Source organism: Macaca fascicularis, chromosome 19, assembly GCF_037993035.2.
Source record: "Macaca fascicularis isolate 582-1 chromosome 19, T2T-MFA8v1.1".
Classification (NCBI taxonomy): domain Eukaryota; kingdom Metazoa; phylum Chordata; class Mammalia; order Primates; family Cercopithecidae; genus Macaca; species Macaca fascicularis.
The window spans coordinates 59,178,086-59,200,395 of record NC_088393.1 but is presented as its reverse complement, the minus strand read 5'-3'; the positions used below and the strand labels follow the sequence as shown (position 1 = coordinate 59,200,395).

The 22,310-nt window shown below is 50.4% G+C and overlaps 3 protein-coding genes across 3 annotated transcripts; all 3 read left to right on the top strand.

Annotated features, from left to right (window-relative positions):
* Nucleotides 1-2,027: 2,027 nt before the first annotated feature.
* C19H19orf84 (chromosome 19 C19orf84 homolog) lies at nucleotides 2,028-4,581 on the top strand. The gene is made up of 2 exons (XM_005590106.5): nucleotides 2,028-2,464; nucleotides 3,436-4,581. Exons 1-2 carry the CDS (start codon nucleotides 2,430-2,432, stop codon nucleotides 3,986-3,988), a joined length of 588 nt encoding a protein of 195 aa, XP_005590163.3. The 5' UTR covers nucleotides 2,028-2,429; the 3' UTR covers nucleotides 3,989-4,581.
* A 779-nt stretch (nucleotides 4,582-5,360) lies between these two features.
* On the top strand, nucleotides 5,361-12,629 carry LIM2 (lens intrinsic membrane protein 2). The gene is made up of 4 exons (XM_005590104.4): nucleotides 5,361-5,718; nucleotides 10,300-10,449; nucleotides 11,907-12,041; nucleotides 12,280-12,629. Exons 1-4 carry the CDS (start codon nucleotides 5,418-5,420, stop codon nucleotides 12,339-12,341), a joined length of 648 nt encoding a protein of 215 aa, XP_005590161.1. The 5' UTR covers nucleotides 5,361-5,417; the 3' UTR covers nucleotides 12,342-12,629.
* Nucleotides 12,630-20,235: 7,606 nt separating this feature from the next.
* NKG7 (natural killer cell granule protein 7) lies at nucleotides 20,236-21,617 on the top strand. The gene is made up of 4 exons (XM_005590103.5): nucleotides 20,236-20,578; nucleotides 20,650-20,796; nucleotides 20,883-21,017; nucleotides 21,120-21,617. Exons 1-4 carry the CDS (start codon nucleotides 20,422-20,424, stop codon nucleotides 21,176-21,178), a joined length of 498 nt encoding a protein of 165 aa, XP_005590160.3. The 5' UTR covers nucleotides 20,236-20,421; the 3' UTR covers nucleotides 21,179-21,617.
* The last annotated feature ends 693 nt before the right edge of the window (nucleotides 21,618-22,310 follow it).

Below are 22,310 nucleotides of genomic sequence, written 5' to 3'. Positions count from 1 at the left end.
CTAATAGTCCTGCCAGTTTCTTAGTTGTGACTAATGTACCATGTACATTACATGACAATGTAAGATGGCAACATTAGAGGAACTTGAGTCAGGAGTAGATGAGAACTCTATTATCTTTGTAACTTTATATTTGTAACTTTTCTGTAAGTATAAAAGTATTCCAGGCGAGCATGGTAGCTCATGACTGTAATCCCCTGGCACTTTGGGAGGTCAAAGCAGGAGGATCTCTTGAACCCAGGAGTTTGAGACCAGCCTGGACAACATTCTGAGATCCTGTCTCTATAAAATAAGGCACCTCGTGTGGTGGTGTGTGCCTGTGGTCCCAGCTACTCGGGAGGCTGAGGTAGGAGGATGGTTTGGGCCCAGGAGGTTGAGGCTGGAGTGAGCCATGATCACACCACTGCCCTCCAGCCTGGGTGACAGAGGGGGAACCTGTTTCAAAAAAAACACACAAAAAGTATTGCAAAATAAAGCATATATTTAAAAATATAAAGACCTATGCCACTCCTCTTAGCTGATTCTTTTCCAGTCCCTGAATCACTATGTTTGTTTTACTTTCAGAAGCTGTTCCCTCCCCAGGAATATTCAACTTCCGGTCTTCCAATACCTTCCTATAACAGCCTTTCCTAACCATCTTATCTACTTGATTTTTTTTTCTTTTTTGAGATGAAGTTTCACTCTGTAGCCCAGACTAGAGTGCAATGGTGCAATCTCAGCTCACTGCAACCTCCACCTCCTGGGCTCAAGTAATTCTCCTGCCTCAGCCTCCCAAGTAGCTGGGACTACAGGCATGCCCTACCATGCCCGGCTAATTTTTGTATTTTTATTTTATTTTATTTATTTATTTATTTTATTTATTTTTGAGACAGGGTCTCACTCTGTTGCCCAGGCTGGAGTGCAGTGGCATGATCTCAGCTCACTGCAACGTCTGCCTCCCAGGTTCAAGCCATTCTCCTGCTTCAGCCTCCCGAATAGCTGGGATTACAGGTGCCTGCCACCATGCCCAGCTAATTTTTGTATTTTTAGTACAGATGGGGCTTCACCATCTTGGCCAGGCTGGTCTCAAACTCCTGACCTCAAGTGATTCGTCCACCTCGGCCTCCCAAAATGCTGGGATTAGAGGCGTGAGCCACCAGGCCAGGCCCCTAACCACGTTATCTACTGTATCTCCCTACCTCAGTGCTTCTATTTCCCCTTGCTCTGATTTGACATCTTCAGGTACTTATTCTTACAGAATATATGCTATGTATGTCTCATCTGTCTCCCTTACAAGCATGCAGGTTTCCTGAGAGTAGGGGCCGTGTCTATTCTGTCCCCAGTGTGCAGCCTGGAGCCCAAAGCATAGCAGGCATTGAATATTTCTTAAATGAACGCATGTAAGAATGACGACTGCTTCTCAGCAAAACACTGTCACAACTACCAGCAATAACAATAAGTAAATATCATTTGTTCAGCCTAATTGTGGTCCAGATTCTGTGTTTACTAATACACGGGTAATATCACAAAGAACCTGGACGGCAGTATTAGCCCCATTTCTCAGATGGAGAAACTAGGGCATAGAGACTAGAAGGACCTAGAGTTACAAAGCAAGTTAGAGCCATGGCCCCTAGTAGAACCCAGCGCTTAGAATGGCTAAGACCCCCAAACCATCTACCACGCCCTCTGCCCTGGGGAGTGTCCACATGTCCAGATTTCCCTACCTAAAATGTCCCTTGAGTCCTAAATAATCTGTCTTGAGGATGTGGCAGGAATAAACAGAGAATGAGAAACAGAGAGACAGAGAGAGAGAGAGAAGGGGGCAGGGGTCCCGGGACTACTGGATCTGAGAGAGGAAAGGGTCTGGGGACCCAGAGTTCGGGGTCTGAAGAAGGAGGGGCTGGAGCATGGACTCCCGGGTCTGAGAGAGGAGGGGCTGGGGCCCTAGACTTCCGGGTCTGAGGGAGGAGGCGGCTGGGGATCTGGACTCCTGGGTCTGAGGGAGGAGGGGGCTGGGGATCTGGACTTTTGGGTCTTAGGGAGGAGCTGGGGATCTGGACTCCTGGGTCTTAGGGAGGAGCTGGGGATCTGGACTCCTGGGTCTGAGGGAGGAGGGGCTGAGGATCTGCACTCCTGGGTCTTAGGGAAGAGCTGGGGATCTGGACTCCTGGGTCTGAGGGAGGAGGGGGCTGGGGATCTGGACTCCTGGGTCTGAGGGAGGAGGGGCTGAGGGGGTGCTGGAGGACTGAAGTAAGCTGTCTCGAGGAACTACATCCAGGTCCCCTCCTGTGCTCTTTCTTTCAGGGGTCCGGATCACTCCGCGAGCCACGCCCCATTTCTGACCTGGCCAAGCCCCACCTCTCTCCGCCTGGGTCCCTCCCCAACCTTCCCGTGCCCTCGAAGGATCTCGGAGGCGAAGTTACTAGAAGATACTTAAGAGGGCCCCAGGGGAGATGGAACAACCAAAGGACGGGGCTGGGCCAGAAGGGTGAGACAAACAAAGACCTCCTGAGAGGGGGACAGAAACCCAGAGAGAGGAGGGGACAGTGAAAACGAGAGAGAAAGGATGCGCTGAACAGACCTGCATAGAGAATCAGGAAAAACAAAAAAGGCTCAGGTATCATCACATAGAATCTTAGAAGAGCTTAGTGAGAGTTGAGCGAGATATTTAGAAACAGGCGGAGACCAGGTGCAGTGGCTTATGCCTGTAATCCCAGCATTTTGGGAGGCCGAGGCGGGTGGATCACCTGAGGTCGGGAGTTCGAGACCAGCCTGAACAACATAGAGAACTCTGTCTCTCCTAAAAATACAAAATTAGCCGGGCATGGTGGCGCATGCCTGTAATCCCAGGTATTCGGGAGGCTGAGGCAGGAGAATCGCTTGAACCCAAGAGGCGGAGGTTGCGGTGAGCCAAGATCAGCCATTGCACTCCATCCTGGGCAACAAGAGCGAAACTCCATCTTAAAAAGAAAAGAAAAGAAAAAGAGCTAGAAACAGATACTCATCGAACAGAAATTTCCAAGAATAAACCAAGAAATGTGAAGACTCCAGGGATCCCCAGAAGGCTGGAGAAATCGTGGCTGTCCACTGTTTTAGCACTTACCAGACCCAGCCCTGTTATTCGTGCCTTTGATACCATCCAAAGCCATCTTTGACTATAAACAAGTTAAGGTTTGGAATAGGAAAATGGTTTGTCCAAAGATACACCACCAAAAGCGAGGCGGCCAGGAATTGGAACTGAGTTCTGTCTCATGCTGCAGTTCATGGCAGAGATGTCTGTTTCTCTAGAGAGACCCGGGTTAGAAACAAAAAGAGAGAGAGAAGCGGGGGAGGAAGTCACAGGTGGGCACTGAGGATGGAGAGATGGCTGCCTTCCACAGAGGTGCAGAGACAGCCTGGCAGCGAGAAACAAGGAAGTACGGAGACGCTGAGCCCCACTGACCTGTCTTTTTGTTCTAGGAACAACCTGTCCCTGCCGTCATCTGGGACTGAGCCATGGCCCCCTGCGCCTCTCCCAACCCCACCACCCTGGCTCCTGAGCTCCACAGACCCCGCCCACCTGGGGCTCCCAGAGAGCGTGGCCTCTGTCACCGTGCCCATACGCCTGGACACCCTCTCCTGCCTCCTGCACAGCGCCCTGCTGGGGGCCTACACCTTCCAACAGTCCTTGCCCTCTTGCTCCTGCTGCCCCCAGGCAGGCCACACTCAGCCTGGCGCAGTCAGGAGGCCTCCCAGGGGACGCGGGGGCTGGGAAGTCAGGCACAGGCCAGGCTGGGGCCGGGGCCCACATCGACGAGGAGGCCTCGGGAGAGCTGAGCAGCCAGAGAGGGGTTGGGCGGGGGGCCCTGGGGCTGGCCCCAGGACCCCACCAATGACACTGCCATCAGCACCAACACTGCCTGCCCAGGATGGGAAGAAGGAAGCTCGAGGTCCAGAGCCACCCCTGGAAGCACCACCGGCTGCTGAGGACTGGGAGACAGAGTACCAGGACCCTGGAGGGTCCAGCACCTGAGATTGCAGTCGCCCAGGAGGGTTTTCCTGGGGCCCGGAGTGACCTCGGCCCTGTCAGAAGAACCCCAAGAAACATCTTCCATCCTCCCCTCTCCCCAAAACCATGGTCCCAGGAGTAGCTCCTGTGAGCCACTTGGTGAACCTGACCTAAGTCACCTGAATCCCAAGCCAGAAGAAAACCCTAAACCTCATGCCCAGGCCTGTCTCCTTGATGGCCTCAACCCCATTCCCAATGCCATCCCCAACCACAACCACAATCCTTACCTCATTCTCAATCCCCAAGGTTCCCCGAGCCCCATCCCCTACCCTCTCCCTAACCCCAAAGCCACTCCTACCAGCCTCTCTCTTCCCCACTGTCAATCCCTATTCCCAAACCCATTCACTCCCATCCCTGTCACCAGTCCCAACTCCACTTCTGCGCCTCAACCCAAACCCACCCTCGTTACCAACCCCTTTCTCCTCATTCCCTATGTACCTCAGCCCATCTTTAATGTCCTCTGAATCTACAGCTCCAACGAGCCCCATCCTCAACCTCAGCCACAGCTCTGTGTCCATCCCCACGAAGAACAAACAATAAATGTGTGACTCTCCCTGTATCTTGCATGTGTGTGCTTACACAGCTCGGACAAAGCCAGGGTTGTTGTGAGCAAGGCTGGCGACAAGGTAGTGGGTCCAGGGGAGGGTCACAGAGGTCAGTGAGCAGGGGCTGGGGGTGGGGAGTCCCCTGGATGCCTGCTTCAGCAAATTCCATTTGAGGCCTCTGCCACCGCTGCATTTCTGATTGCTGGAAGCTGCTGGATCGTGGGACCATTGTGTAGGGAGGCTTAAGGGATTTGGGGAACCTATGGGGGCCAAGAGGCCAGTGACCAGGCTCAGCTCAGTCTGCACAGAGGGGCCGTGGCAGAAGGAGGGCTCGGGCAGGCTCTGCCACTCAGGTAGGCACCAAGCATGGGACCTGTAGCCCCCTTTTCCCCAAGTCCCAGGAGTCTAGGGTCCCAGCTCCTCCTCCTCCCAGGACCTGGTGTCCACCCCCTGGCCCCTAGCCCCTTCCTTACCCAGCACCCAGGAATCCAGGCCCCTGGGCCTCTCCTCACCTAGGACTCAGGAATCTAGGCCTCCAAGCTATTCTTTGCTCAGAACCTGGAAGTCCAGGTCCCCGGCCTTCTCTTCCCCAGGACGCCAGGCTCCAAGAACCCAGCCCCTCCTCCCTGTTGTCTTTCCAGGATCCCTACCATCCTCCTCCCTCAGACCCGGGAGTCCGGGCCCCCAGTCCCTTCCTTCCCCAGGACCCAGGCGTCTAGGTCTCCATCTCCTTCTCCCAAGCACCTGGCATCCCACTCCTGAGCCCTCTCTTCCCCCAGTTCCCTTCCTCCATCAAGTCCCAGGAATCCAGCTCCCAATCCCATCTCTCCCCTTCCCCGCAGATCACCATGTACAGCTTCATGGGTGGTGGCCTGTTCTGTGCCTGGGTGGGGACCATCCTGCTGGTGGTGGCCACGGCAACAGACCATTGGATGCAGTACCGGCTGTCAGGGTCCTTCGCCCACCAGGGCCTGTGGCGGTACTGCCTGGGCAACAAGTGCTACCTGCAGACAGACAGCATCGGTGAGCCCCCCGGCCAGGGTCCGGGCCGCGCCTGGGGAAAGAGCAGGGCGGACCTCGGGGCCCAAGGACACCTGTATTCCAGATGGAGAACTCTGCGGCTCAAAGAGGGAAAGGGAGCAACCCAAGGTCACTCACATGGAGGGGGCAGAACTGGTACTGCAGGGTTGCTTTCTAGCTGCAGTGACACGGGGTGCTGGTTTGCAGGTTAAGTTGGGAGAGGCGGCATTTCCTGACGCCTCAAAGGTGTCATGCACAGCAACTGGGGCTAGTGTCACGAAACAGCATTTTCTAAATATCTACTATGGACCAAGAACTATGTTAGGTACCAGGGGATACAGAAGAAATATGGGCCCTGAATTTGCTAAATACTGCATAATGTAGCATAAAGTATTTTTGCCTACTTATAATGTACCAGGCCATAGATAGAGAGATACATAGAGATATATAGTATAGTGCATGCTGCATAACATCTATAATATATTAAGTTAGTATATACTACATTATGTATAATATATGCAATTTATATTATTACATATAACTTATGTATAATATATGTAACTACATATATACATTAATAAATTAATATACAATATAGTGTATTATACATGCACCTCTATTATATAATAAATTACTAATACATAATATATTGTATATAATATGCTGCATATTATATAATAAATAATGCACATATATTGTATATATGATGTAGAATCCATTATATTACACATTCAATATCTAATAAATAGTATATATTATGCTACATATAATATAATAAATTAATAGTGTATATATTATACAATATATTATAATAAATATATAAAGTAGAGAATATTATATTGCACACTTATTATATAATATATTAATAAATTTGGCCAGGTGTGGTGGCTCACAACTGTAATCCCAGTACTTTGGGAGGCCAAGGTGGGTGAATCACCTGAGGTCAGGAGTTCGAGATTAGCCTGGCAAAAGAGGTGAAACGCGGTCTCTACTAAAAATACAAAAATTAGCTAGGCATGGTGGTGCGCGCCTGTAATCCCAGCTACTCAGGAGGCTGAGGCAGGAGAATCGCTTGAACCCAAGAGGTGGAGATTGCAGTGGGCCCAGAAGGTGCCACTACACTCCAGCCTGGACGACAGACAAAGGCTCTGTCAGAAAAATAAATAAATAAAAATTAATACTATATTATATATATTACTACTAGTAATAGTATTAATAATACCTGACATTAATTGAGTGCTTACTATGCCCTATGTGCTATTCTAAGCACTTTACATGTAAGAGCAGTTCAATTGTATGTAAGAGTGAGACATGAGATGTGACCTCAAAATTCAAACATCCTCTTGAGTGGTTGAGAGGAAGAGCTAAGCCCCACTGAGTGCCGGACATGACAGGCACGGGAGACTTCGCCCACCCATTTCTCCCTGAGCCAGCCCTGAGGGAGAGGCAGGACGATGCCTGTTTGCTGGAGAGGTAGACTGAGGCAGGGAGAAGTGGAAAGACTTGCCTTGGGCCACCAGCTTCAGAGTCCCATCTGCCTGACTCCACACATCCTTCTCACTTCTGGCTGTCTCATCTGTGACACTTCTACATTTCTCCTGCTTCAGGCTGGGAATTCCCGGAGGGACAGCCCTGAGCTGCCTCTCTGTCTTATCTCTGCCAGGGATGCAGGAGACAGGGAGGCTTGGTGAAGGTCTTCGGGTTTTTTGTTTGTCTGTTTTTGTTTTGTTTTGTTTTGTTTGAGACAGACTCTCGCTCTGGCAATGGCACTATCTCGGCTCACTGCAACCTCTGCCTCCTGGGTTCAAGCAATTCTCCTTGCCTCAGCCTCCCAAGTAGCTGGGATTATAGGCCCCCACAACCATGCCTGGCTAATTTTTGTATTTTTGGTAAGAGACAGGGTTTCACCATGTTGGCCAGGCTGGTCTTGAACTCCTCCTGACCTCAGGTGATCCACTCGCCTTGGTCTTCCAAAGTGCTGGGATTACAGCTGTGAGCCACCACACTCAGCCTCATTATTTCATTTGATTTGATTTTTGTAGAGAGAGCATCTGGCTGTATTGCCCGGGCTTGTTTCAAACTCCCAGCTTCAGATGGACAGGGTGGCTCAGCCTGTAATCCCAGCACTTCGGGAGCTGAGGTAGGAGGATCACTTGAGCCCAGGAGTTTGAGACCAACCTGTGCAACGTAGGGAGACCCCATCTCAACAACAACAAAAAAAATTAGCTGGGCATGGTGGTGTGCTCCCCTGGCCCCAGCTGCTCAGAAGGCTGAAGTGAGAAGATCACTTGAGCCCAGAAGTTTGAGGCTGTAGTGAGCTAAGATGGAGCCACTGCACTCCAGCCTGGTGACAGAGCAAGACCCTGTCTCAAAAAATAAGAAGAAGATACAAGAAATACTTAAAAACAAACACTCCTGGCTTCAAGCAATCCTCCTGCCTCAGCCTCCCAAAGTGCTAGGATTCCAGGTCTGAGACCCTGTGACCGGCCTGAATTAGTGTGCTAGGGGTGCCATAACAAAGTCCCACACACCAGGTGGCTTGAACAAGAGCAATGTGTTGTCTCACACTACTGGAGGCCTAGATGAAGATGTGGGCAAAATCACTTCTTTCTGAGGGGTGTGAGGGAGAATCTGTTCCATCTCCCTCCCTCCCTGGCTTCTGGTGATTTTCTGGGAATCTTTGGTGTTCATCGGTTTGGAGATGCATTACTCCAATTTTTGTCCCCCTCATACGTGGCATTTTTCCTGAAAGCGTGTCTGTGTCCAGATTCCTCTTTTTATAAGGACGGCAGTCTCTGTTTTATGTTTTGTTTTGTTTTTTAGATGGAGTCTTGTTCTGCCGCCCAGGCTGGAGGGCAGTGGCATGATCTTGGCTCACTGCAACCTCCACCTCCCGGGTTCAAGTGACTCTCCTGCCTCAGCCTCCCGAGTAGCTGGGATTACAGGCACCCACCATCACGCCTGGCTAATTTTTGTATTTTTAGTAGAGACAGGGTTTCACCGTGTTGACCAGGCTGGTCTCAAACTCCTGACCTTAGGTGATCCACCTGTCTTGGCATCCCAAAGTGCTGGGATTACACTGGGCAGGAGCCACCAGGCCCAGCCCAGTCTTTGGATTAGAGTCCCACCCTACTCTAGCGTGATCTCTTCATAACTAATTATATTTGCAAAGACTCTATTGCCAAATAAGGTACCATTCTAAGGCACTAGTCACAATTTCAACATAAAAATTTGGAGCTGGGGACAGAAAGATATAACTCAACCCATACAAATATCCATGGAGAACCTGTCAGGAATTTCTCTCACTGAGGCTTCTACAAGACAAAAGACTGGGTTTTACAAAGATCCTAGACTTTTTACTTTTCAATGGCAAGATGCAAGGTTTGAGGTATACCATTTTCCTGGGTGCTCCAGCAGACAGAATAGCCAAGCAGTTAGGAACGCGGGCCTTGGAGCTTGGATTCCAACTCCAGCCCTGTTTCTAATTATGAGACCTCGGCAAGTTACTTTACCTCTCTGGGTCTCCATTTCTTCACTTGAAAAATAAGAATAAAAATGGTACTTATAGAATAGGACTCTGGAGGAACAAATAACATCACACCTGGGTAGTGAGCCTGGCATATAGTTAACTATTGCCAAAGGAGGAAGAGATTATTATTATCTTTCCCACAGCATCTCCTGAGGGGCCAGCGCTGGGCAAAGCACAAGAGAAGAATGGCCCCAGTGCTCAACACTCATTCATTTCACGCATTTATCGAGCACCTATTATGCACCAGGTGCTAGGTGCTGGGGACCCTGTGGTGAATGAGACAGCAAGGCCCTTGTCCTTGCAGAGCTAAGGATTTACTGAGGAGAGACAGACATTATAAATCAGTTAAAAACAAGTAAAAAGGACATTTTCAGATATAAGCAAGTAGTATAAAAGAAATGAAAGAGTAGGCCGGGTGCAGTGCCTCACGCCTATAATCTCACACTTTGGGAGGCCAAGGCAGGTGGATCACTTGAGGCCAGGAGTTCCAGACCAGCCTGGCCAACATGGCAAAACCCCGTCTCTAATAAAAATACAAAACTTATCCAGGCGTGGTAGTGTGCACCTGTAGTCCCAGATAGTCAGGACCCTGAGGCAGGAGAATTGTTTGAACCCCAGAGGCGGAGGCTACAGGGAGCTGAGATTGTGCCACTGCACTTCAGCCTGGGTGACAGAGGAAGACTCAGTCTCAAAAAAAAAAAAAAAAAGAAAAAGAAAAAAAAAGAAATGAAAGAAATGTGAGAGAGAATAGTAATTAGTAGGAAAATATAGGGAATCAGCATTCATTCATTCATTCATTCATTCAACAAACATTTCCCGAGGCCAGAATGCAAACCAAATGTGTGGTGGGGGTGTTTATGACACAGAACCAACCCAGTGCCTGTCCTCAAGGAACAATCAGGCTAGAGGAGGAGACAGACAAAGAGAGTCACAACCTTTAGCCGTGGGTAAAGATGATGACTGAGGGGTGGGGAGATGCTTCCTAGAGGAGGGGTCATGGGAGATAGGCTTTGCAGGATGAGTAGGAGTTTGCCAGGTGAAGAAGAGGGCATTTGCAAAGAAGGGAAGGATGAGCTGGGTTAGGGATAAGGAAAGGGGCAAGGCATTTTCATCTCAGAGGTAGCAGCATCTCTCACTTAGAGCAGGGGAGGCGTGGGAGTGACCATGGGGTGCTCCCACAGCATACTGGAATGCCACCCGGGCCTTCATGATCCTGTCTGCCCTATGCGCCACTTCCGGCATCATCATGGGCATCATGGCCTTCACTCATCAGCCTACCTTCTCCCGCATCTCTCGGCCCTTCTCTGCTGGCATCATGTTTTTTGCCTCAAGTGAGTAAGCCCGCCCTCTCCCTACCCCTCTCCTCACTGTCATCTCAAACCCCAATCTGTCCCCACCCCTCAACACCATTCTCACCCCTTACTCCTCCTCACACTCAACCCCACCCCACCCTAATCCCATCCCCACACCCAAAACCAACCTCATGACTATTTCGAGTTCCGGTCTATTCTGACACTAGCTGGTGTACTACAATTCAGTTCTGGCACTAATCACCTAAAATTTGTGTTTGACTCCACAGGTTAAGACCACAGTCCTTAGCAAGACTGCCTCCACCTCAGCTACAAGCTGCAAGCAGGGTGCCTGGGCAACCCATGCTTTTGATCCACTGGCTACAAACTAGGAGGTTCCCAAGACCCACTCAGATTCAAAAATTTGCTGGAATAACTTACAGAATGCAGGAAAGTGCTATACTTACAGTTATAGTTTCATTCTAGAGGACACAACTCAGGCCCAAGCAAATGAAGAGACAGAGTCTAGGAGAGCCCAAAATGCAGAGCTTCCAAGCCTTCTTCCCGTGGAGCCAGGGGTCACCCTCCCAGCATACAGATGTTTTCACCAATAGGGAGCGCCACTGAGCTTCAGTGTCCAGAGTTTTCACTGGAGTCTTGTTAAATAGGCATGACTGATTGAATCGTTGACCATTGATGGAACTCAGTTTCCAGCTTCCTTTCTTCCCGGATATGAAGTTGTTCAGAGCCCCAACCCTCTTAATATCATGGTTGGTCTTTCTTTCTTTCTTTTTTTTTTTTCCTTTTTTGAGATGGAGTCTCGCTCTGTCCCCCAGGCTGGAGTGTAGTTGCTTAATCTCAGCTCACTGCAACCTCCACCTCCCCTCCCAGGTTCAAGTGATTCTCCTGCCTTAGCCTCCTGAGTAGCTGGGATTACAGGTGCACACCACCACACCCAGCTAACTATTATTATTATTTTTTTTGTATTTTTAGTAGAGACAGGGTTTCACCATGTTGGCTGGGCTGATCTTGAACTCCTGACCTCAAGTGATCCACCCGACTTAGCCTCCCAAAGTGCTGGGATGACAGGCGTGAGTCATTGTGCCTGGCCTGGTTGGTCTCTCTGATGACTACATCCAACCCTGCGTCATCTCATCTCATTACCATAAACTCAGGTTGGGCCCAAGAAGCTCAAGAATAACAAAGACCCTCCCATTACTCAGGAAGTTCCAAATATTGATTCTGCCTTCCAGGAACCAGAGACAATGGCCAGTTACATTATAAAGCACAACCATGTCCAACCCCATCCCAAACCTATCCCTCAATCATCTTTACCCCTAATTTCAACTCAACCCCGATCCTCACTCTTATCCCCACCCCAACCCACTTCCACCCCTTTCCCCAATCTTAGTTCCCACCCCCATCATCAGCTCTCTGCCCATCTCCAAAACCACACCCAGCCTTAGTCTCACCTGCATCCTCCTGCTCTCTCTCCCTAGCCCTTTTTGTCTTGTTGGCCTTGGCCATCTACACTGGAGTCACCGTCAGCTTCCTGGGCCGCCGCTTTGGGGACTGGCGTTTTTCCTGGTCCTACATCTTGGGCTGGGTGGCAGTGCTCATGACGTTCTTCGCAGGTACTGGGGGCAAGGGGTGGGAAGGTCAGTGTCCAGGGCAGAGTGGGCAGCAGATCGGGTGGAAGATGATAGGGTATCCCACATGGGTCCCTCAGCACTGGGTCAGGAGGAAGACTCCAGGTCTATGGAGTCTGGGGTCATGGATACCCAGGGAGAAAGAGAGTAGGGTGTTGGACTCTCTTGGGGTGGAAATGGGGCTGGGGGGGTTTAAGGGGGTCAATTTAAACTTCTCATGCAGGGATTTTCTACATATGTGCCTACCGGGTGCATGAATGTCGGCGCCTGTCTACACCGCGCTGAGCCCAAATGTGTCAACCAACTTTATCTGGAAGTTAAAGCGAGGCCACTGAAGAGGAGGAGAGTCTAGAGGCCTGAAATCCTGGTTCCTAGGGGAATGAGTGGGCTCAGTTCTGAACTCTGGGTTGAGGGGGGAGGTTGACTCCTGGTCCTAGGCCAGAAGGAGGAAGAATGGGGCCTGTGGGAGGGAGCTGAGAAGACTCAAGTCCCCACCTGCCTGGCAGGTTGTTAGAAAAATGAAATATCCATTAGAGTAACTTTCTGAGGTCTAATAAAATTGATGTGAAATTACTAAAGTGTTCATCCTTGAGGGGCTGGGATAGGGAGAAACAGCTGTAAGGGTGGTGGATGTGGGCAGAGGTGCTTTTTTGTGTGTTTTTCTTGTTGTTTTCGTCATTGTTTTGAGATGGAGTTTCGCTCTTGTCGCCCAGGCTGGAGTGCAGTGGCGCCATCTCAGCTACCTGCAACCTCTGCCTCCTGGGCTCAGGTGATTCTCCTGCCTCAGCTTCCCAAGTAGCTGGGATTACAGGGGCCCACTACCACGCCCGGTTAATTTTTGTATTTTTAGTAGAGATGGGGTTTCACCGTGTTGGCCAGGCTGGTCTAGAACTCCTGACTTCAGGTGATCCACCCACCTCTGCCTCCCAAAGCGCTGGGATTACAGGCGCGAGCTACCGCACCCGGCCCAGGGGTGCTGTATTATGGAGGCCCCACCTTCTCCGTTTCTGCAGGGAGGGGAACAGAGATCAATCAACAGTACCTGTCCAGGAGCTCACCACAACTCAACTTCCAGGAAATGGATGTGTAGGATAATCGGACAAATGAAAAGATCTCTGAAAAAACTCCCTGCCCACGCCACCCCCAGTTGACTCCAGCCTCCTCTCTCCTCCCATGATGCGTCCGTTCAAAGGAAACACCAGAACCCTGAGCCTTCACCTCTGGAACCTGCTCTTCACACACTATTCATGACCGTGATCTTCTCTTCATTCACTTGTTAGTAATTCATTCTATTAATTGATGCTGGCTGGGTGCGGTGTCTCACACCTGCAATCCCAGCACTTTGGAAAACCAAGGCAGGTGGATTTCTGAAGCCCAGGAGTTCCCCAGGCAACATGAGAAAACCCCATCTCTCCAAAAAAAAAAAAAAAAAACACATTAGCTGGGCATATTGGTATGTGCCTGTCCCAGGAGGGTCACAGGAGTCCGAGGAAACAGAGGTTCCAGTGAGCTGTGATCGCACCACTGCACTCCAGCCTGAGCGAGAGTAAGACTCTGTCTCAAAATAAAAAAAAGAAAATAAATGGTTGCTAACTGCCGTGAGATTTACTAATGTCTATCATAAAATAATAAGACTGTTTCACAAGGCTGATTCTAATGAGACTATTTACTACAGCTATGCTAATAAATATTATGTTTATAGAGGTTTATTCCCTAAAATAATATTTATTGGGGCCTCCTCAAATAAAAATAATACTGTATGTATAGAGGCTTTTTCTAATCATAATGACAATTGAAGCTTTCTCTAATAATTTATTGAGGCCTATTTAAATAGAAATATTTGCCGAGCCTTATTCTAGTAATCATATTTATAGGGGCTTACTCTAGCAATAATAATGATATAATTATGACTCCAGACTCAGGACTGCAACTTACCTACTTCACCTACTTACTCAACATTTCCACTTGAAGACGCATCTCCAATCTCACATATCCAAAAATAAGTTTCTGATCTCACACACACCCTATGTGTTCCTCCCATGGTCTTCCCCGTCTTAGGAAATGACAACCCCATTTTTTATTTTATTTACTTATTTTTTTGAAATGGAGTCTTGCCCTGTTGCCCAGGTTGGAGTGCAGTGGCGAGATCTCGGCTCACTGCAACCTCCACTTCCCCTCCCCGGTTCAAGTAATTCTCCTGCCTCAGCCTCCCAAGCAGCTGGGATTACAGGCGTCTGCCACCACACCCAGTTAATTTTTGTATTTTTAGTAGAGACAGGGTTTCACCATGTTGACCAGGCTAGTCTTGAACTCCAGACCTTGTGATCCACCGACCTCAGCCTCCGAAAGTGCTGGGATTATAGGCGTGAGCCACCACGCCCAGCCAACAACCCCATTTTTATCCAGCTACTCAAGCCAACAACTTTGGGATTCAATGTTGGCTTTTTTTTTTTTTTTTTTTTTTTTTTTTTTTTTGACAGGGTCTCAGTCTTGCCCAGGCTACAATGCAGTAGCGTGATCACACCTCACTTCAGCCTCCACCTCCCAGGCTCAAGTGAGCCTCCCACCTCAGCCTCCTGAGCAGCTAAGACTACAGGCATGCACCAATATGCCTGAGTAATTTTTTAATTTTTTGTAGAGATGGGGTCTCCTTATGTTGCCCAGACCGGTCTCTGTCTACTGGTCTCAAGTGATCCTCCCACCTCGGCCTCTCAAAGTGCTGGGATCACAGGTGTGAGCCACCTCAGCTGGCCTGTGTCTGCTTTTGGTTTCCTGTAAATCCTCAAAGACAGCACCTGGCACACGGTAATCACTCAAAAGAACATTTGTTGAACCATAAATACTTATTCAGGCCAATTGATAGTGCTGTTTATTGACTTACATAAAGTATTATTTATTGAAAAGTACTCTAATGATACTGAGATTTAATATCCTTTTATCATTATGATAGTCATTAAATATTATGACTAAAGTGAGCCTCCATAGAAATGATAATGCCTTCCATAATAACTGTTTACCATTAGCATTCATTTCTTTATTAGAACGTAGGTTAATTGAGGATTAGTCTTTTTTTATTTTATTATTTATTTTTGAGACGGAGTCTCGCTCTGTCACCCAGGATGGAATGCAGTGGTGCGATCTTGGCTCACTGCAACCTCTGGCTCCTGGGTTTAAGTGATTCTCTTGCCTCAGCCTCCCGAGTAGCCGGAATTACAGGTGCACGCCACCACACCCAGCTAATTTTTTGGGGTCCTCCGTGGCAGATAGGGGCTACTGAGGAGCTTTCAAGCCTGGGAGAGGTTGGAAGGGGCTGGAGAAAGTTGGAAGAGACCTGGGGTGATTCAAAGAATCTGACAGTGCTTAGACAAGACTGACAGACACCTAAGAAAATCACGTGGCCAAGCAGGTGACATGAGCTGTGGACCCCGAAAATCTGAGACAGGTCTCAGTTAATTTAGAAAGTTTATTCTGCCAACGTTGAGGACGTGCACCTGTGACACAGCCTCAGGAGGTCCTGACGACACGTGCCCAGGGTGGTCGGGGCACAGTTTGGTTCTATACATTTTAGGGAGACATGACATGTCAATCAATACATGTAAGAAGTACATTGGTCACGAGGTCAGGAGATCGAGACCATCCTGGCTAACACGGTGAAACCCCATCTCTACTAAAAAAAAATACAGGCCGGGCGCGGTGGCTCAAGCCTGTAATCCCAGCACTTTGGGAGGCCGAGACGGGCGGATCACGAGGTCAGGAGATCGAGACCATCCTGGCTAACACGGTGAAACCCCGTCTCTACTAAAAATACAAAAAACTAGCCGGGCGAGGTGGCGGGCGCCTGTAGTCCCAGCTACTCAGGAGGCTGAGGCAGGAGAATGGCGCAAACCCGGGAGGCGGAGCTTGCAGTGAGCTGAGATCCGGCCACTGCACTCCAGCCCGGGCTACAGAGCAAGACTCCGTCTCAAAAAAAAAAAAAAAAAAAAAAAAAAAAATACAAAAAACTAGCCGGGCGAGGTGGCGGGCACCTGTAGTTCCAGCTGCTCAGGAGGCTGAGGCAGGAGAATGGCGTGAACCCGGGAGGCGGAGCTTGCAGTGAGCTGAGATCCGGCCACTGCACTCCAGCCTGGGCAATAGAGCGAGACTCCGCCTCAAAAAAAACAAACAAACAAAAAAGTACATTGGTTCTTCCAGAAAGGTGGGGACAACTCAAAGCAGGGAGGGGGCTTCCAGGTTACAGGTAGGTGAGAGACAAATTGTTGCGTTCTTTTGAGTTTCTTTTTTTCCCTAGATGGAGTCTAAGTCTGTTGCCCAGGCTAGAGTGCAGTGGCACAGTCTTGGTTTACTGCAACCTCCACCTCCTGTGTTCAAGTGATTCTCCTACCTCAGTCTCCTGAGTACCTGGGATTACAGGCGTGCACTGCCACACCCAGCTAATTTTTGTATTTTTAGAAGACATGGGGTTTCACTATGTTGCCCAGGCTGGTCTCAAACTCATGACCTCAGGTGGTCCACCTGCCTAGGCCTCCTAAAGTGCTGGGATTACAGGTGTGAGCCACTGTACTGGCCTCTTTTGAGTTTCTGATAAGTCTTTCCAAAGGAGGCAATCAGCTATGCATCTATCTCAGTGAGCAGACATGACTTTGAATAGAATGAGAGGCAGGTTTGCCCTGAGCTATTCCCAGCCTGACTTTCCCCTTTAGCTCAGTAATTTGGGGGCCCCAAGATATTCCCTTCACAGAGCTCTCAGGAAAAGCTTCAGAAGGAGGCCTGGGGTTTTCCTCTGGCAACCACAGACCACATCTGGTTGAGAAAGCAGGTGGAGGTCCTGTGAGCAATTCCGTCTTCAAGGCCACAGCTGCCTTGCCTTTGTGCTCTTAAGAGATGGCCATGGCTGGCCAGGCGCAGTGGCTCACACCTGTATTCCCAGCACTTTGGGAGGCTGTAGCGGATGGATCACCTGAGGTCGGGAGTTTGAGATCAGCTTGACCAACTTGGAGAAACCCTGTCTCTACTAAAAATACAAAATTAGCCGGGCATGGTGGCGCATGCCTGTAATCCCAGTTACTCATCAGGCTGAGGCAGGAGAATTGCTTGAACCCGGGAGATGGAGGTTGCCGTGAGCCCAGATCATGCCATTGCACTCCAGCCTGAGCAACAAGAGTGAAACTTCGTCTCAAAAAAAAGAAAAAAGAAAAAAAAAAAGATGACCATCACCAGCTCTTACTGGCTTGTGGTATCTGTGTCAGAGGGCACCAAGAACCTGGGCTTGTGGTCAGCCTGTGACACCTACATGTGCAGAGACTCACTGGAGCCAGGTGCAGGTCACCTGTGTGTGTGCACGCATGCATGGGTGTGATGGTGATGGTAGTGGGACCCACGTGGGGAGATGAGACACAAGGTTACAGGCTTGGACGTGGAGGTGAAATGAGGATGAAAATGGGCAGAGTTACGTATGAATAATAGAGGTTGCAGAGAAGAATGAAAGGACAGTGGCCGGGTGCAGTGGCTCACTCCTGTAATCCCAGCACTGTGGGAGGAAGAGACAGGTGGATCACCTGAGGTCAGGAGTTCAAGACCAGCCTGGCCAATATGGCAAAACCCCATCTCTAAAAATACAAAAAAAAAAATTAGCCTGATGTGGCGGTGCACAGTCCATAACCCCAGTTACTCAGGAGGCTGAGGCACAGGAATTGCTTAAACTTAGGAAGCGCAGGTTGCAGTGAGCCAAGATCATGCTACTGTACTCCAGCCTGGGCGACAGAGTGAGACTCCGTCTCAAAAAACAAAAAAACGGTTGGGATGGGAATGAGAATAGGGTCAAGTTTCAGGAAGAGGATGGGGTTGGGTTTGGAGCAGGGTCTGGGGTTAATAATGGAGAGGGATTGGGGTAGGGTTTGGGAATGAGAATGAGAATGGAGTTAGATTTGAGGGTAGAAAGGGATTAAGGGTTGGAACTGGGAATAAGGATGGTGTTGAGTTTGGGAATTAGAATGATGTTAGGTTTGGGGATGGGGTCGAATTGGGGGCTGGGGTTGAGTGTGTAGTTGGGACTGAGAATGGAGTTCTATTTGAGGATGGGGATGGGCTTAAATTAGGGGTTGGAGCTGGGGTGGAGATTACAAATAGGGATGGGTTTGGGTTTGGAGTTGTGTTCAGGAATGGGAATAGGGTTAACTTTGGGGATAGGGATGGGTTGAATTTGTGGTTGGAACTGGGCTTGATATTGAGTTTGGGGATGGAGTTGGGTTTGGGGTTAAGGATGGCTTTGGGTCTGGGAGGTGGTCAGGGCCACAGATAGGCTGTGTGCTCTGACCTGCTACTCACTGCACACCATGGCAGATTTCTGGAAGCTTTTCCGGAGACCTGGCCTGCTCATGGCCTCTGCCACCTCTGGGAGCCTGTGCTCATGAATTGGTTCTCAGAGTGGTGCGGATCTGAGTGAAGGATGGGGGCTGCCAATCGGAGTCTCTCCAATAAAGGAGAGGAACCAACCTCCCAGGTCATTTCCCGTTCTCCACATTTGCCAGCTGTCCTGGGACTGCTGGCCCAGTTCATCTTCAAGACAGAGGTCCTCTTCCAGACTATTCCCTGTGTATTAGTCTATTCTCACACTGCTATAAATAACTGCCTGGCCGGGCGAGATGGCTCACGCCTGTAATCCCAGCACTTTGGGAGGCCAAGGCAGGCAGATCATCTGAAGTCAGGAGTTCAAGACCAGCCTGTCCAACATGGTAAAAACCCGAAAACCTGCTAAACCTGAAATCTACTAAAAATACAAAAATTAGCTGGGTGTAGTGGTGGGCACCTGTAATCCCAGATACTTGGGAGGCTGAGGCAGGAGAACTGTTTGAACCCAGGAAGTGGAGGTTGCAGTGAGCCGAGATTTTGCCACTGCCCTCCAGCCTGGGTGACAAGAGTGAGACTCTATCTCAAACAACAACAACAGCAACAGCAATAACAAAAGCTGCCTGAGACTTGGTAATTTATAAAGGAAAGAGGTTTATTTGATTCACAGTTCAACATGGCTAGGGAGGCCTCAGGAAACTTACAATCAAGGCAGAAGGCGAAGGGAAAGCAAGGTACCGTCTTCACAGGGTGGCAGGAAGAAGTGCCAAGCGAAGGCAGGAAGAACCCCTTAAAAAACCACCATATCTTGTGAAACCTCACTATCACAAGAACAGCAGGGGGGAACCCGCCCCATGATTCAATTACCTCCACCTGGTCTCTACCTAGACATGTGGGGATTATGGGGATACAATTCAAGATGAGATTTGGGTAGGGACACAAAGCCTAACCATATCACCCTGTTTCACAGAGGCCAAGTTTTCCTGGGTCTTCTACGTGGGCTGTGGTACCTTCACCTTACACCTGCTCACGAGTGAGGTGTTGCCAGGACCTGATGTTGGTGTGGATGGAAGAGGCTAACGTTTCAGGGGCTGGAGAACCCTCGACCGAAATCCTTATGTCTCCCAACACCCCCTAGGCCTCCTGATCCTGGTGACAAAGGCCACCAGGCTGGAGCCCCCACCAAAGCAGAGATGCCACTGAACTCATTATATCAGATGAGGATGTGGGTATGTCTGCCTCTCTGCAAACCTTTCAGAATTGTGATTCTCTGCTGTTTACCTGCCCTCGGCATATGCTCCAAACTGCGGCCCAGGATTCTGAGCTCCCACCCGCCCCTTCCTCCCTCGGGACCTGGAGTTCAGGACCCCAGCTCCTTCCTCCTTAAGCCCCAGGAGTTCTAACTCCCAAGCCCCCTCCTTTAGTAGAGACCCTAGACTTGGGGCCTTCCTCTTCCAAAATGGAAGACTGCAGAACCCACAGGAAAGCATGACACATCGCCAACTGTCCCCTCCAGCCACATCTCCCCTCCCACTTAACGCATACCCCAGCCCGATTGGCTTCCTCCCACCTCAGGGCCCCCAAGCCTCTCTCTCTCTCACCTCTTCCAGGAAGCCCCAACTTGGTGTTGAAGGTTCCAGGGGTGGGAGCTGTAGAACCTGTGACAGAGGCAAGTTCTAAACCACCACCCAAACCACTGATGATCTGACACCCTCAGTGCCCTCCCCCACCACACACTAAGCGGGGAACCGGACCCCGGGGAGGGGAGGGAGGACGTTGCCTGTGCAATCCAGGAAGGGAGGGTATGTGAAAAGCCAGTTACCGGGAACTGTGTGAAACCAAACCAGCCTCATCTGACAAAGCACACGAACCCTCACTGCCCCGACTGCTTGCTGGTCTCTCTTTGTTGAGCTCCAAGGACCCAGGAGTCTGGGTGCACAGCCTCCTTCCCTCTGAGATTCAACAGTCTGATCAGCAGCCTCTTCCTCCTCCAGGACCCAGAAGCCCCGTGCTCACCCCCATGGAGCCCTGCCGGTCCCTGGCCCTGCTTGTGGGCTTCCTGGGCCTGATGTTCTGCCTGATTGCTTTGAGCACCGATTTCTGGTTTGAGGCTGTGGGTCCCAACGACTCAGCTCACTCGGGCCTCTGGCCAACGGGGCATGGGGACATCATAGCAGGTAAGGGGAATGGGTGTCCTGCGGAGGGGTTGCCAGTGGGGATGGGTGTTCAGTGGTCTTCTCTCGATCAGGCTACATTCATGTGACGCAGAGCTTCAGCATTCTGGCTGTCCTGTGGGGCCTGGTGTGCGTGAGCTTCCTGGTCCTGTCCTGCATCCCCTCACTGTCCACCCCAGGCCACGGCCCCCTTGTCTCAACCATCACAGCCTTTGCTGCAGGTAAGGACTCTGGACTGGACTGGGGCATCGGGAGTCAGTGAATTCCTGCCGAAGGGTTGAGCTATCTCTCTTGTCCTTGCCCCCAGCCCTCTCCATGGCAGTGGCCATGGCGGTGTACACCAGCGAGCGGTGGGACGAGCCTCCACACCCCCAGATCCAGGCCTCCTTCTCCTGGTCCTTCTACCTGGGCTGGCTCTCAGCTATCCTCTTGCTCTGCACAGGTGACTATCCTGTCCACTGCCCTGGGGAGCTTGGGAGGGCCAATAGGGGGCCCTGAGGATGAAGGGCAGGGGCAAGTGCTTAAACTCTTTCTGGCCTCCCAGGTGCCCTGAGCCTGGGTGCTCACTGCGGCAGCCCCCGGCCTGGCTATGAAACCTTGTGAGCAGAAGGCAAGAGCGGCAAGATGAGTTTTGAGCGTTGTGTTCCAAAGGCCTCATCTGGAGCCTCCGGAAAGTCTGGTCCTACATCCGCCCCACCCTTTCAGCCCTTCCCCAGCCCCTCCGCTTGTTTCTTCATTCATTCAACAAAATTTGGCTGGAATCTGGCTATTCTGAGATTAATTCTGCCAAGACCTAAGCCAACCGTCTGCCAGCTCCATGGTAGGAGCTGAGCACCAAGAGAAGGTGACAGCCCACGAGGCCGACCAGCCTGCAGGGCGCTCCTGCCCAGCACAACTGCCTGGCCTGTGTGGATACAGGCTCCAACCTGGGTCTATCTCTCCCCTTCTCCAGCACTTTTCTTTCTCCCTTTAGCTGGCTCTCTTTCCTTCTCTTTCCCTCTCTGATTTTGTACCCCTTGCCAAAACTCAGCCCTTCTTTGCACGCAGTCTCTCTCAGTTCTTTTTGCACATTTCCCCATGCTGGGGACACTAGCACGGGTCAGACCCAGGACCTGCCTGCCAGGGCCTCAGTCTGTGGGGTGGTGGGGAGGAGGCACTTACAGACCAGAAGCAGTTAATACAGGCCAGACAGCAGTCCCAGTGCAGGGAGAACACCAGAAAAAGACTAACCATATTGTGGAGGGATGGAGATGACTTTTCTGGAGAGAGAATGTTTAGGGGCTTCTTAAGGGCCAAGGAAAGGTAATATCCAGGCAGAGGGGCCTGAAGATGAACGTGCAGAAAAGTCAGGAGTCTTGTGGGAATGAAGAACGGTAATGTATGGCCAGGATATAGAATGTTGGGGGCAGGAGATGGAAAATGAAAAGGGAGAGGCAGGTGGGGGTTATGGCCTCTAATGTCATGCTGGATTTTCTCTTGAGCATGATGGGAAGTTGGGAAAAAATTGGAGGCAGAGGAGGGACAATATCAGCTCTGGGTACCAGACAGACCCCCCTGTAGACATGGAGGGGAGGCCAGAAGGTCAGGGAGGAACTTGGCAATGCAACAGGTGGGACATGATGAGGCCTGACCTGGAACCAGGAAAGGAGGGAATGAGCCAGACAGATTCAGGGGCAGGAGGAGCAGGACTTGGGGACCCAAGGCTTTTCAGGGTGAGGGGCAAGAAGAAGGTGAG